The 14,914-nt window shown below is 36.7% G+C and overlaps 1 protein-coding gene across 9 annotated transcripts in view; it reads right to left on the reverse strand.

Annotated features, from left to right (window-relative positions):
- The window catches only part of LOC121384163, a 183,981-nt gene that overhangs the window by 41,640 nt on the left and 127,427 nt on the right, over nt 1–14,914 (reverse strand). For all 9 annotated transcript variants that reach the window (XM_041514419.1, XM_041514427.1, XM_041514425.1 and 6 more), the window contains 6 exons: nt 14,335–14,405; nt 13,503–13,692; nt 12,211–12,366; nt 11,595–11,684; nt 10,906–11,030; nt 9,201–9,411 (listed from right to left, as the gene is read on the reverse strand). In XM_041514419.1, the coding sequence (XP_041370353.1) occupies nt 9,201–9,411; nt 10,906–11,030; nt 11,595–11,684; nt 12,211–12,366; nt 13,503–13,692; nt 14,335–14,405 (843 nt within the window). The remainder of the gene's footprint in view (nt 1–9,200; nt 9,412–10,905; nt 11,031–11,594; nt 11,685–12,210; nt 12,367–13,502; nt 13,693–14,334; nt 14,406–14,914) is intronic.

Raw genomic sequence — 14,914 nt, forward strand, 5'->3', positions numbered from 1 at the left:
GCCAACTGGGCCTACTTTTTTTGTACCAAAATTAACTATTAATTTTCATACAAAATGGCTACAAATACTTTTGTTTGCCATTGACACTTTCTTACATAATATGGGTTTCAATAATATTTTAAGAGAAAAATTCAAATTGTGGGTAATTTGGCTAACTAAAATCATCTTGAATCAAAATTGACTTGAATTGTTTTACTGTACAAATAAAACTTGCTTACAGTATTATTGGTTGCTATTCCAATAAAAGTTTATGATTTAAAAAACCTCATAAGTTTGTAAAACTTACTGAAAACTTACTGAAAGAATATTATTTGCAGGACATTTCTATATACATGTCTATTTCTAAACAAATTCTGATGATTTAATTTTTTAACCAGTTAATGTTTTAAAAGCCTTAAAGGAAACATGACACGAGACCATATTATAGCTCATTTTAAAAGAAAAATGATATAAAAATAATATACAAATAACTTTATAACAATAAAATACGTGTAGTTAACTTAAAATGAAGAAATTACGCTCATCAGTATCAAAGTACGATTTATGCATATTTCTTCGTGAGCGTTCGGAAAAAAAGGGAAGTGACGTCAGAGCCGCTGTACTCTTCCATTGTTGTTAACTGTTTATATATGGAGTAAGGGGCTTACGATCTTTTCAGTCCAACAGTGCCGTACTGCGCGGCCTTTGGGTGTAAAAATAAACAGTTTAAACGATCGGGATTGTCTTTTTATGGTTTTCCAAAGGATTGTATCCGAAGAAAGACGCGTGTATTTTATCGCAAAAGAAAAGATTGGACACCAACACCGCATAGTACTTTGGTGTCGGCCTATTTACAGCCCGGAGCCCGAACGTTACCCGGAGACAAAAACAGTACTCGGTTGCGAATGCCGATGTGTACATTGTACATATTTGGCACAAAGATACACCTCAGCATGATGTATTTATATATGTTAAAACAAAAATGTAGAATTTTTTATTTATTTATTTTTTTGGAAAAAAACAGATTTTTCATGTTAGGACTGTAGGCCTACATAACAAAATCTGTATTCACCGTCCGAAGAAGGAAACGTCAATAAGTAATTAAATATGGCATATACCAACATGGGATTTGGCATGAGGATACATCTCAGTACGATGTATTTAAATATGTTTTTAAAAAACGTGTAGAAAACAATAATAATTTTAAATAATGTTTTTAATCTTCGGGCGGAATACGTCACAAAAACGTTCCTCATCGCCCGAAGCCCCAAAGCAACACGAAGTTCATACAAAATAAACCACTACTGTCGGTGTCGAAATAACTATTATGTTTCATCCACGGGCTGACTTGAGAATCGGAGTTTTGTTTTAGTTAATTGGTCCTTTCTTTCCGTGGCCTGCACATGTGATTCCTGATTGGCAGGTGTATATTGCAGGGTATCGACCAGGTAAGTAATTATCACGGTCTAGACATACGTACAAAATACGTGCCAGTTTTTTTTAAGATCACAGGGTATTGTGGCGTAACCTGTCGCGACTATAGTACAATGTTAATGGACATTATCAGCCGCCCTGCTTCATTACTGTAAATAATGCTGTAAAACCCTTGATTAAGTAGACTTTCCCCATCTAAAATTACAAAACTGACCAATTACGTAGTACCAAAGAAAAGAAAATTATCACTTGGGTATCGTGAGTGGTCGTTTTTACTCTAACGCACCCTACCAATAGGCCTAATAATATGCTACTTTTTTTTATGAGAGAAAAATACTATAACCCCATTTCGTTCTATTGATGCAAATAGAAATATATTTAGTTTAAAAGTTGATTATACTCTCAAGTCATTTATGTTGTTTTACAAGCCAGGTTAATGAAAGTGAAGCACCTTGTCATAAATTAGAGCGTTTGTTTACACTGTGCATACAGATTTTATTATGTACAGCCCGAACATAAAAAATGCGATATTTTCTAAAAAAAAAAAAACCCAAAAAAATGTTTGTCCTACATTTATATTTTTTACATATTTAAATACATCATATCGAGGTGTATCTTTATGCTAAATATGAACAGTATACACCTCGGCATTAGCATCAGAGTTTTGGTTTTGTCTCCGGGTTACTTTCGGGCTCCGGGCTGTAAATTGGTCTGGCACCATCAGTTTCTCCACCCTCCGACTCGCTATCCGTTTTGTCTTCAGTATCACTGTTGTAAGTAAATGTGTGTCTTTCTTCATTTACTAACAGCTCATATTGATACGGCAAAACGTTTTGCGAACGAACACTCATTGTTTTGGTAAGCTGTGCAAGTCTTAGATTCTTTATGAGTGGTACGGACTAATGCTTTTAAGTGTAAGGCTTCAGATCAAGCGACGCGTCTCTGACGTCACGGACCTCGTGATTGCCCTGCTCATTAAAGATCGGCAATTTCCGCTAAGAGCTCGTATCTGGGGTTCTTTTATGGAGATATTTTAAGTAATTTATTTTTTATAAAAAAAATTTTAGGTGATTCAATTTATAATTAATTGTACATGGTTGGTGCCAAATATGGTTTACGTGACATGTTTCCTTTAAATTATAATTGCAGATAATATTATGGTCTCAACAAATTAACATTGTGTTTTTGTTTTTTTAATTTTTACAATGTGTCTTTCAGTATCACAAAAATTAATAACTGAATACATTAAGAAAAAAAAATCAATGTCTTTTTCTACTTTCAAAAACAATTTTCAATCTTTCTTGGTAACTATAGCTAAAGAAGCTCAAAATTAAATTTTACAAAATCAGGTAGCATGCTCAAATATTTAAACAACTGATGTGAGAAAACGACTGATTCAAATGGCTGGTTGTGAAAAAATATAGTCATGTTTTTAATAAATATTTATACCAACCACAGATGTTGATTATTTGTTTACTTTACTACCAGTCTACTTTTATACAACTTCTGTGTAATATTACAAAGGGGGGGGGGGGGGAGGGGGTAATGAACATTTCTAAACATACCATACCCTCCCAGCTCACAATTCTTCTTGACAGTCCTCAAAATACAGTGGAACCCTTCTAAACTGGACACCATGGGACCAAGTAACAAAAGTTGTTTTAAAGGCTTCAGGGAGGTTCTATTCTCTACTGATATTTAAAAAGGGACCATGATAAACATCTGTTTTTGCAAGTTTGGGTTTTGTAAGCTAGTCTTGGGTGTGGCATTTGGGATAAAACATCTGTTATGGATCCTCTGATGGTCTTACTAAGGATGAGCACCTGATAGTGGATCAAGGAAGCAATCACAACTTTGCCTAACATCCTTTCGACTGTCTTGTGCATAGATACGATTTTGATCACAGAATATGGTTTTGTTATTTGATAGAATTCATCAGTAAACTGAAAGGGTGGCAGGATATACAGTGAAACCCCCTCTAAACCAGACACCAAGTAAAAAAGTCTGGTTTGAAGGGGTATTATGTTTACAGAGGTTTTGTTCTCTTATAATCTTTAAAAAGGGACTGCATGTGAAGTAATTGTGATGTGATTCCGGTTTTCTGAAGGGTTCGGTTTTGAAGGGGTTTCACTGTAGAAGTTATAATAGCTATCTTGTAATAAGGGTTCAGTTTTGAAGGGGTTTCACTGTAGAACTTATAATAGCTATCTTGTAATAAGGGTTCAGTTTTGAAGGGGTTTCACTGTAGAACTTATAATAGCTATCTTGTAATAATGACACCATTACTGAAACCCATGACCTGTTTCCAATTTAGTAACCATGACCCCATCACTTGTGAATGACTTTTAACAGTGAAGACTTCCAAAGGAAGAAACATATTGTGCTGATCCAGCCTCTTTTGAAGCCTCTTGTTTTCTATGTACACACATACAGATGTTCATGGCGGTGATCAAAGTGGACTGGGTCGCGGGTTATCAGGTACCAGAGTATGAGCTACCAGTGCACATAGCTTGCATGGTACTTACATCTGTCCATACTCATGTCTGTGTGCAAATTCAGGAGGGTGCTAGGGGTGTGCACCCTCTCCCTCATACATCAAAGCATTCCACAAATTCATTTTTAATATATGAAAGTGATCTATTTTATTTTACTGGGAAGGATGTAGTACTTTGTATTTTGGTTCACTGATTGTTTCTGAAGGTTGAATATATATATATTGAACAACAAAAGTTAATTTGTCTAATTTAGTGACACCACTAGAGCACACTTATTAATTAATAATCAGCCACTGGAGGTCAAACATGTGGTAATTTTGACATGTAGTCTTAGAGAGGAAACCTGCTACATTTTTCCATTAGTAGCAAGGGATCTTTTATATGCACCATCCCACAGACAGGATAACACACACCATGGCCTGTGATATACCAGATGTGGTGCACTGGCTGAAATGAGAAATAGGCCTATGAGCCCACCGATGGGGATCAATCCTAGACTGGTCGTGCATCAGGTGAGCACTTTACCACTGGGCTACATCCCACCCCACAAACAAACGATGCAAATATTAATTTAGCTTTTTTAAATCTATTTAAAATTATTAAATTTGAATCCCATCATTCTTTGTGTCTATTAAAATTAGCAATGTCTTGTGGACATTTCACACCCTGTTTGACAATCTATAATAAAGTAAAAAAAACCCAACACTTTAAAATATTCATAATCTATTTAAAGTAAAAGAAAAAACACACATTAAAATATTCATGTTTCTTATGTTGGTTAGTGTATTTACTGTACTTTAGAATAGTGTAGGTACCTTTTTGAATACTGCACCCCCCTCCACCACACCTCCCCTAGAAAAATTATACAGCCTCCACAGAGTGTCTGTAAATGCTGGAATGAGGACTTGGTTGCATTGGTGAGGAATGAAGCGTGAAGCTAAGATCCTCCTGTTAAAGAACCAAGATTCAACTGATCCAAAGAATAACTACAGCATATTTTGTCTGGCATACAAGTGTGTAACATATAGAAAAAGGAAAAGGTATTTGCAATATAGGTAGTACTAAACCAAATAACTTCCAGCTGGGTCAAAGTTTGATGTGCACCCAACTTTTGATAGAGAAGTTAACACCTGTGATTGGTGATAAATGTGAGTGCATTAGTTGTAAAAAAAAAAAAAAGTTTCATCTGGGCAAAAAAATGTATGCATTTTGTTTTAGCTAGTATCACTGTGTCAAGTAGCCTTGTGCTTGAAACATGTATGGGGTACTTGTAAAAAAAAAAACGATGAGCACCTCAAATTTTGTATGGAACTAGGGTAGTCATAGACACTACCCGTTATCTCTGAAATGAGCAGCTTAACCTTCAATGTTTTTCTGATTCACTTTAAGGGTGAGGGGTTGTAGTATTTTTATCCATGGTGTTTATGTCGACTATGGGATTTGATTTGGTAGTATACACCCTACAGTACCCTGTGTAGTGTGCTAACCTAATGCTCAATTAACAGCCTTATCAGTCAGTAGAGCACATGCCTGGGGTGCTTGGGTTGATAGACTGAACCCCCCACAAACATTTTTTAATATGGAAAATATCAAACAAGTTTATGTTAATCAGTATTTGCTGAGACTGCTGAGACATACCAAATGACTAGAAGAGGTTGATATTTTACATATTAAAAAAAACAAGCAGTGTATTCTATATATCCTATAACACTTTTAAAATAACATTTTAATTTGAAATTTAGTAAATCACAGGAGGTCATCAGTAATATGATGTCATCACGATCAGCACAAATTTAGTTTGATGTCACACACTTTAATTAAATCTTATCAAAACATTACACTCAAGTATACAAGTCTTCTTGACTTGTAAACCAATGACCAGCTTAATACTTAGAGAATACTTCATGAGTGGTTATTAAATACCATTTATCTTACAACGAGTTGTTGTAAAACATATCTGAGGAGCAAAAGCACAAGTTGTAAGATAAATGGTATCTAATGGACACGAATGTAGTATTCTATTTCTTACATATCATAAAACAGTTTTAAAATAAAGCACTTGTAGTTAACTTATCAGTCACAGACAAGTCAATTTCAGGTTAACTTGTATGTCACAAAGTCATCAATTTCATTAGGTGGTATGGCATTGGTGACCTGGTCATTTGTATGTCTTTAAATTGCTATTACATGAATGTGAGTTAACAGCATGTGTTACCAAAAATAATGAATGATGTTCTCACCAACAGGTGTTTGAGAAATCAAAATACCAAATGTGTTTAAGACATGGATATTATGGGTAAGTTATATACATAAAGACCAGTGCTAATGATTGGTTCTTATCCAGTATTTGTCAGCGTAGACTTCTCCACAAACACAGACCATCGTGTCCCCTGGGTGGGCAGTAATTTGAAAGCCAGATTAGATATGCGGTTTGTCAGTTTGCAAGGCACAGAACATGTGAGCAATTTACATGCCCATTGTCTTGTGACAGGCTTATCAAAGAGTTCCCATGGTAAAACAATTAGCTCTATCAAGGTGTTAGGTAACAGAGATTGTCTTACCTTCACTCATGGGGTGTACTCAATTAAAATGCAAATGGCATGCCTATTATGTTGCTTTGTGATGACCTTTTGTTTTGAGTTACTGAATTAGCTCTTTATATGTGTTTATGTATTCTGATATTGTGGTCTCTGTGTGGGCATTATTTTAGGGTGGTGGAAAGAGCACTTTTTTATGAATGAGATAATGGAAGTTGAAAAGTGAAATAAATTATATATACATAATTACTTTTTTTTTTTACTAAAACATTTTAATGAGAAGATTTTTTTTATTTGTATTGTTTCTATCTAAAATTAATGTGTATTTTAAGAATTTGTTAATATTAGCAACAAATGACTTGCTGGCTTAATAGATATATGGATGGATGGACAGTGAAGGGAGGGAGGAATATAGATGGATTGTTGGATGGATGAATGAATGAATGGATGGACGGATGGGTGGAATAACAGTGAAGAGAGGTAAAGATATAGCTGGATGGATTGTTGGATGAATGTATGGATGGATGGGTGGATTAATAGTGAAGAGAGGGATATAGATGGATGTATTTTTGAATGGATGGATGGATGTATGGATTGTTGGATGAATGTATGGATGGATGGGTGGATTAACAGTGAAGAGAGGGATATAGATGTATGGATTGTTGGATGAATGGATGGATGGACAATGAAGGGACAAAGGGATATAAATAGATGGATGGATGATTGGATTGTTGGTTGAATGGATGGATGGACAATGAAGGGACAAAGGGATATAGATAGATGGATGGATGGATAGATGGGTAGTAAAGTGAGGGATATACTGGTAGATAAGATGGATGGATGAATGGATTGTTGGATGGGTGGATGGACAATGAAGGGACAAAGGGATATAGATAGATGGATGGATGGATAGATGGGTAGTAAAGTGAGGGATATACTGGTAGATAAGATGGGTGGATGAATGGATTGTTGGATGGGTGGATGGACAGTGAAGGGCGGGAGGGATATAGATGGATGGATGGATGGATTGTAGGATGTAAAGGTAAATGAGTGGGTGAATAGGTGGATGGATGAATAGGTGGATGGATGGATGGATGGATGGATGGATGGATGGATGGATGGACAGACAGAATATTTTTGTTTTCTTTCGCACTGTGTTGATGCACGTGTTATATCACACATGTTCAAAAGTTTGTTTTGACACCACTGAAGCACATTGTTTAATTAATCATCATCTATTGGATGTCCGGCCTCGGTGACGTAGTGGTTAGGCCATCGGTCTACAGGCTGGTAGGTACTGGGTTCAGATCCCAGTCGAGGCATGGGATTTTTAATCCAGATACCGACTCCAAAAGCTCAATGGGTAGGTGTAAACCACTTGCACCGACCGATGATCCATAACTGGTTCAACAAAGGCCATGGTTTGTGCTATCCTGCCTGTGGGAAGCGCAAATAAAGAGTAGCCCATGTAGTGGCGACAGCGGTTTTGCTCTCAAAACCTGTGTGGTCCTCAACCATATGTCTGACGCCATATAACCATAAATAAAATGTGTCGAGTGCGTCGTTAAATAAAACATTTCTTTCTTTTTCTTTCTATTGGATGTCAAACATTTGGTAATTCGGACACCAAACCAAAGAATGAATGTTACTGGTTCAGCCTTTATAGAATATTTGCTTGTGATTCTGAAGTCACCACCATTCAAATGACAGTAAGTTAACAAAACAAACGAACACAAAAAACCCACAAACCCTAAATTCAGTTTAAGGCATACGAAATATCACGGCTCTGTTTTTTTTAAATCGACCACACTTCTAATGTATTGTTAGTACATTGGTAAGATATAGTTTAGTTGTCACACTTTATTAATTATTACAATTCTCGACATGACAATTCGAATAGTGTGATTTTTTTCCTCCTCATTATTTTTAACAGCGAGATTCTCCACCCCTTCCAAATCACTGTTGGGATCAACATTCGATTGTACAGTAGGTTAGAAATGTGTAAACATAAGAAGTGTTTACCAGAATAGACTTTAGACATCATTAATTTTACATTTAATACATATTTAGTATCTGTTTTCTGAAACCCAGACTGTAGGAATAGTTACAGTTAACATTTTCCAGAACAATCAATTGTGGATTCCATAATTGACCAACACATTGGTAAAGCCCAACCAATCATTTTTCAATTATAATCAACCATTGGAACATTACTAGTAAAACAAACATTCTGAGAGTACTGCTAAAGTAATATATGTCCTGTACTGGGCACAACTAATTTTTGTACCTCCCAAATTCAAGGGCCATAATTGTCAAAAATGGGTAAATCACCATGAAAGTCAAACTTGATTTATAGCAGTACATGATAAAGATGTACACACAATTTCAGCTCAGTATCTTAAGGCATTGTGAATTTTTTTCTGAAAAACTGTATGTGGGATACACAGATGGACAGACAGACAGAAGGACGGAGATTAAATCTATAGTCCCCTCTAGTTGGACCAGTAAAGGACTTACAAGCATTTGGAGAGTACTGCTAAAGCAATACATGTCCTCCATTGCGGCTAAGACATTTTTATATGTCCCAAATTCAAGGGCCATAACTCTGTCAAAAATGGTAAACTTGATTTGTAGCAGTACACGATAAAGTTCTTCATAAAATTTCCGCTCAATATCTTGAGGCACTGTGAAAAAAAAACACATCTGGAAAACTATATGTGGGACCAATAGGGGACTTAAAAACGAAGATGCTTACCTGAAAGGGGACTGCATCGAAGAAGATTCCTAAAAACCAGTTGAGTGTGATGGTGGACACCTCTATGTCGATCTCCTCCAGGTGCGTCCACAGTCGCGGCAGTTTGGTGTGGATGAGATCCTTCAACACATGCTGATCAGCCTGTGCCCCAACCAGGTTGTGGTCGAAATAGTTGGGGGTGAAGTAGCGCTCTGTCACAGCCACTAGGGTCCTGCAGAGAACAAAACAATACAACATGTGTCTTTTTAACCTGTGTGGGCCCCTTTCAATGAAATGACCTTAGCCCTAAAATCACCTGAAGTGCACTGGCCTTGGGGCGCAGTGGTTAAGCCATCGCACTACAGACTGGTAGGTACAGGGTTCGTAGCCCGGTACCAGCTCCAACCCAGAGCGAGTTCTTAAGGGCTCAGTGGGCAAGGTGTAAGGCCACTACACCCCCTTCTCTCTCACTAACCACTAACCAACTAACAACTAACCCACTGTCCTAGACAGACAGCCCAGATAGCTGAGATGTGTGCCCAGGACAGTGTGCTTGAACCTTAATTGGATATAAGCACGAAAATAAGTTGAAATGAATGACCTTAAGTGCATGAGGTAGGTATGCACTTAAGTTTAGTTTTTATTTATATATATTCTATTAATGACACTACTAGAGCACATTGATTAATCCATGTCAAATTATGCACTTAAGGTGATCTTAGTGCTAAGATCGCTTTGTGGAATGGGGCAATAAGAGTCTGAGATGTGAATGTCATAGCAATGCCATACAAATTGTATGCATGTGATGTCATTAAAGATGGAGTCTGGACTCTATAAAAGTTTTATAAGCACGGGCCCAGATACCATATTAGTAGAGAAGACTAGGAAGGCTGATATATGCAGTGCTAATCTGACCAGAAACAGGAATTCTGTAGAATTACATGTCTCCCCTACCAGTGCACTATGATGAATTAATAACATGTCTCCCCTACCAGTGCACTATGATGAATTAATAACATGTCTCCCCTACCAAAGGTGCAACTACAAACCAAGTATCGTTGACCTAGCACTTATAGTTGGTGAGAAACTGATCTTAACGCAAAACTTTAAACATTAAACTTTTACGCGAAAGTTGACAACATCATTGCCATTGCTGCTGCCTTTGAAAAAGAACTACGTATATTTTGCCTTTTTTATTTTGTAAAAGCAAGAATTTTTTTTCCATACAAATGATTTCCAGATTATATATGAGCAATTTTGTCAATTCATGATATCAAAGACTGCACAAAAGTCATTATTCAGCAGTTTTCTGTTGCTAAAAGGTAATTAACAAGTCATTCTCCATAGAAGATGGTTGCTTATATATATAGAATACTAAATGAGCTTGCCTGTCACACCATTTTTATGAAATGAGTGAACAGTTTTGGTATCTGACGAGCTAAAGTGAGTCAGATACCAACATTGTTGGTGAGTTTCATAACAATGGTATGACAGGCAAGCTAGTTTAGTATTTTATTTATTACAAACCTACTGCAAACAAGCCACAAAGCAAAAAGTAAACAGACGTCGAATCCTACTCCACATTATTTTTCTACAAATTGGGTCAGTAAGTGATTTACGTTACGCTCATGTCACACCAATATTACACTAGTTAGATATTGAGTTATTGTTATGACATGGTGTGTAATAAAATCAGTTATGGAATAGCTCTACATTCTGCACATACCAGAATGCATCCTGGGCGTCCATGAAGAGCAGTGCCATGCCGACGATGAAGTTCATGCCCTGACAGTAGCCGATCTGAGGGTTGTGGATACAGAATGACAACAAAATGTCCTGCAGATCCATCACCTGCACAACAACAACAAATAATAATATATATTTTTTTTACTATCATTTAGAGCTAATAAAAATTATTGATAATTAATTTTTAACACCCAAGAATATTTATTATTAATGTTTTGATATTGTCAAGGCTTGGGCCCTGTGAACATTCACATATTACTTTATAAACTTTAACGTTGTGGAAATGACAGGTTTGGGGCTCTGAGTTCATACTTTATAAACTGTAATGTTTTGGAAATGACAGGTTTGGGGCTCGGAGTTCATACTTTATAAACTTTAATGTTTTGGAAATGACAGGTTTGGGGCTCCGAGTTAATACTTAAAAACTGTAATGTTTTGGAAATGACAGGTTTGGGACTCCGAGTTCATACTTTATAAACTGTAATGTTGTGGAAATGACAAGCTTGGGGCTCTGAGTTCATACTTTATAAACTGTGATGTTGTGGAAATGACAAGCTTGTGGCTCTGAGTTCATACTTTATAAACATTAATGTTTTGGAAATGACAGGTTTGGGGCTCTGAGTTCATACTTTATAAACTGTATACATTTATAACAGAGATCATACATACCCCTCTAGATCCGGGTGTGGAGAACTTCACATTGCTGGGCATGGTTCTCATCAGGTCCAGAGATACCTGCTTTCTGTAACGAGCTGCCAGCTACAAGGAAAAAGGTAAAAACAGTTAATTAACATAGGCCATGATTTAACAAACTACTATGAAATTTTGCAAAGAGGAAATGGGGCCTTATCTATTAAAGGTTTTAGGCTGACAGCTTTCACTTTTGTTTACGTTATTGTGACCACTTTGGTTACAGTACTATAAAAAACCCATACACATCTGTATTATGAAAAACAACAACAAACACTTTGTAGTATTTAGCTATTTGAAAGTGTACTTTTATAATTGTGAGCTATTTGAAAGTGTAAAACCGGCTTCGGTGGCGTCGTTGTTAAGGCTGGTAGGTACAGGGTTTGCAGCTCGGTACCGGCTCCCACCCAGAGCAAGTTTTAATGACTCAATGGGTAGGTGTAAGACCACTACACCCTCCTCTCTCTCACTAACAATTAACAACTAACCCACTGTCCTCAACAGATAGCTGAGATGTGTGCCCAGGATAGCGTGCTTGAACCTTAGTTGGGTATAAACACGAAAATAAGTTGAAATGAAATGAAAGTGTAAGTACCGGTGAGTCAGGAACCAGGCTACACAAGTTGCGATAGTAGTGCTGTCCCTTCTCCATAATCATGTCTTGCATTCTGTCATACACCAGATGGCGCCACACCTGTTTGCGGTACTGGTCTGGAATTCCACCATGACAAAGGCTCTTCAGTTCTTTTTTCTGAAAACATCAATTAAGAACAGTCCATAAATATCATGGTAGGCTGTTTCAACGGAGTTTAACATTCTTCCCATACAATAAGCTAAAACTTAAAAAGTTAAATTTGGTTATACTTAATTCCCAACATAACAAATGTTTATTTTATTATGAATAGAATATGTTTATTAACATTTTTGTTTTAAAAGTGTACTAAGCCATTTAACCCCTACCCTCCAGTATATGATTTGTATACTTGTAAAGGATAATAAGGATAATAATTATGTACAGTTTTCAGAGGAAACCAATTAAAGATTTTTTATGTGTGTAGCAATGCATTTTCCCAAAGCTCACAACATTGCCTTTGATATTGTCAAAATATCATTTTGGCTCTCTCTTGTGTACAGATACCATTTTGAACTACTTTAGTCATTCAGATTTATATAATATAAATTATTCAGTCATGATATTGTCAAAACATCCCTTTGACTACCTTGTACAGAGATATGATTTCAAATATTTCAATGTTGTTGAGTTTCACTGACCGCCTTGTACAGAGATACAATTTGATGTTGTAAAAATATTGTTTTAATGTTATTGAGATTCTTTTGACTGCTTTATGCAGAGATATGATTTGAAAATATTGTTTCAATGCCAAGTTTCTTTTGACGTCTTATGCAGAGATACAATTTGATAAAATAATCATGATGGGTCACTGAGATTTATAGGCCCAAACTGAAAGACTGACTAACTGGGTGTCACGTGCAGAGATACAATTTGATAAAATACAAATGATGGGTCACTGAGATTTATAGAGTGAAAGACTGACTAACTGGGTGTCACGTGCAGAGATACAATTTGATAAAATACAAATGATGGGTCACTGAGATTTATAGGCCTGAATGAATGAATGAATGAATGTTTAATGACACCCCAGCACAAAAATACACATCGGCTATTGGGTGTATATGAAAATATTAGGCCTAAACTGAAAGACCGACTAACTGGGTGTCACGTGCAGAGATACAGTTTTATACAATATGAATGATGTGTCACTGAGATTTATAAACTGAAAGACCGACTACCTGGGTGTCACATGCAGAGATACAATTTTATACAATATGAATGTGTCACTGAGATTTGTAAAGTGAAAGCCTCACGTTCTTGAGCATCTGCTTGGAGTGTTTCTGCAGGAAGACCATCCAGCTGTGCTGGTGTCGCTCATACGTGCCGGCCTGGGTCTGGTAGTGCAGGGTCAGCTCCTGACACAGGTAGTGCAGCAGCAGACCGCTGTCCTCAAACTGGTGCTTGAACCCATAGCAGTCCACGTGCACGTCATGGTGCATCAGTCTTCAGTAAAAGAAAGGAATAGTTGGGGTTTTAAATGACACCACAGTAGCTTTATGTGTCAAATATATACAGTGAAACTCCTCGAAACTGGACACCCTCAGGACTAAGTAAAAAGTCTGATTTTAAGAGGTATCTGGTTTAGAGAGGTTTTCTTCTGTACAGATATATAAAAAAGGGGCCGCAAAAAATGTCTGGTTTTGAGGGAATTCCGGTTTACAGAGGGTCTGGTTTTGAGAGGTTTCACTGTATATGCAATTTGAACGATTGGTCTTGGAAAGAAAAAACATTCAACACATTTTTATTTGTGGTTATATTGTGTCAGATATATGAGTTAAGAACTACACAGAGAATGGGGGGGGGGGGGGGGAGAGAAACCCACTGCCACCGCTCTATGAACTACTCTTTTTAATTAGTAGAAAGGAATATTTTAAATGCACCATCTCACAGACAGGATAGTACATACCACATACTTTTACACCAATTGTGGAGCACTGGCTCTAACAAGAAATAACCAAATGGATACACTGACAGGGATTGAGCACAGACCAATCATGTATCAGGCAAGCACTTTACCATGGGGCTATGTTCTGGCACCAAGTTTAGAGGAATTGAATTGAAAATGAAATCATGTTTATATGTTACCTCTCATATGTTGGCAAACTGGGGTTGATTTTTCTAGCTTCTTCTAACAGTCCGAGAACTCTGTTCTTGTGCTAAAAATATCAAATCAAATTATTCTACTGTATTCAATCATTGAATCTAAAACAAGAATCCCAATACATCAACTTCTGTTGAATATTCATTACCTGAAATAACTGTACAAGTTTTTGCATGTAATGTGGGCTCAGTCTGTTGTGACTTTTATGAGTATTAACTGGTTGGCTTAGTCTATTATCACTTTTTTTGGATACAGTTAAAGGTATTGATTCTATGACTCATTAACAAGCACACTACCATCGAGCTATATCCTACCCAACTAATATCATATAAAGTGCAACATTTAAAAGTTTTAATCCAGACTCCAACCTCATAGACCCAAATCTAGAAACCTGAGAGAATAACTGGATTATAAGTATACACCTTGTCCACTACACCTATTTGCCAATCCTCCTTTAGTAACATCATGTACTGGATTACAAGTGTAATCCTCTCAAAGCCCTGATCTAGTCACCTGATAGAGGAACTAAATTACAAGCATCTACCTTGTCTCCCCGCAGACCCT

Source organism: Gigantopelta aegis, chromosome 10 (assembly GCF_016097555.1).
Source record: "Gigantopelta aegis isolate Gae_Host chromosome 10, Gae_host_genome, whole genome shotgun sequence".
NCBI lineage: Eukaryota > Metazoa > Mollusca > Gastropoda > Neomphalida > Peltospiridae > Gigantopelta > Gigantopelta aegis.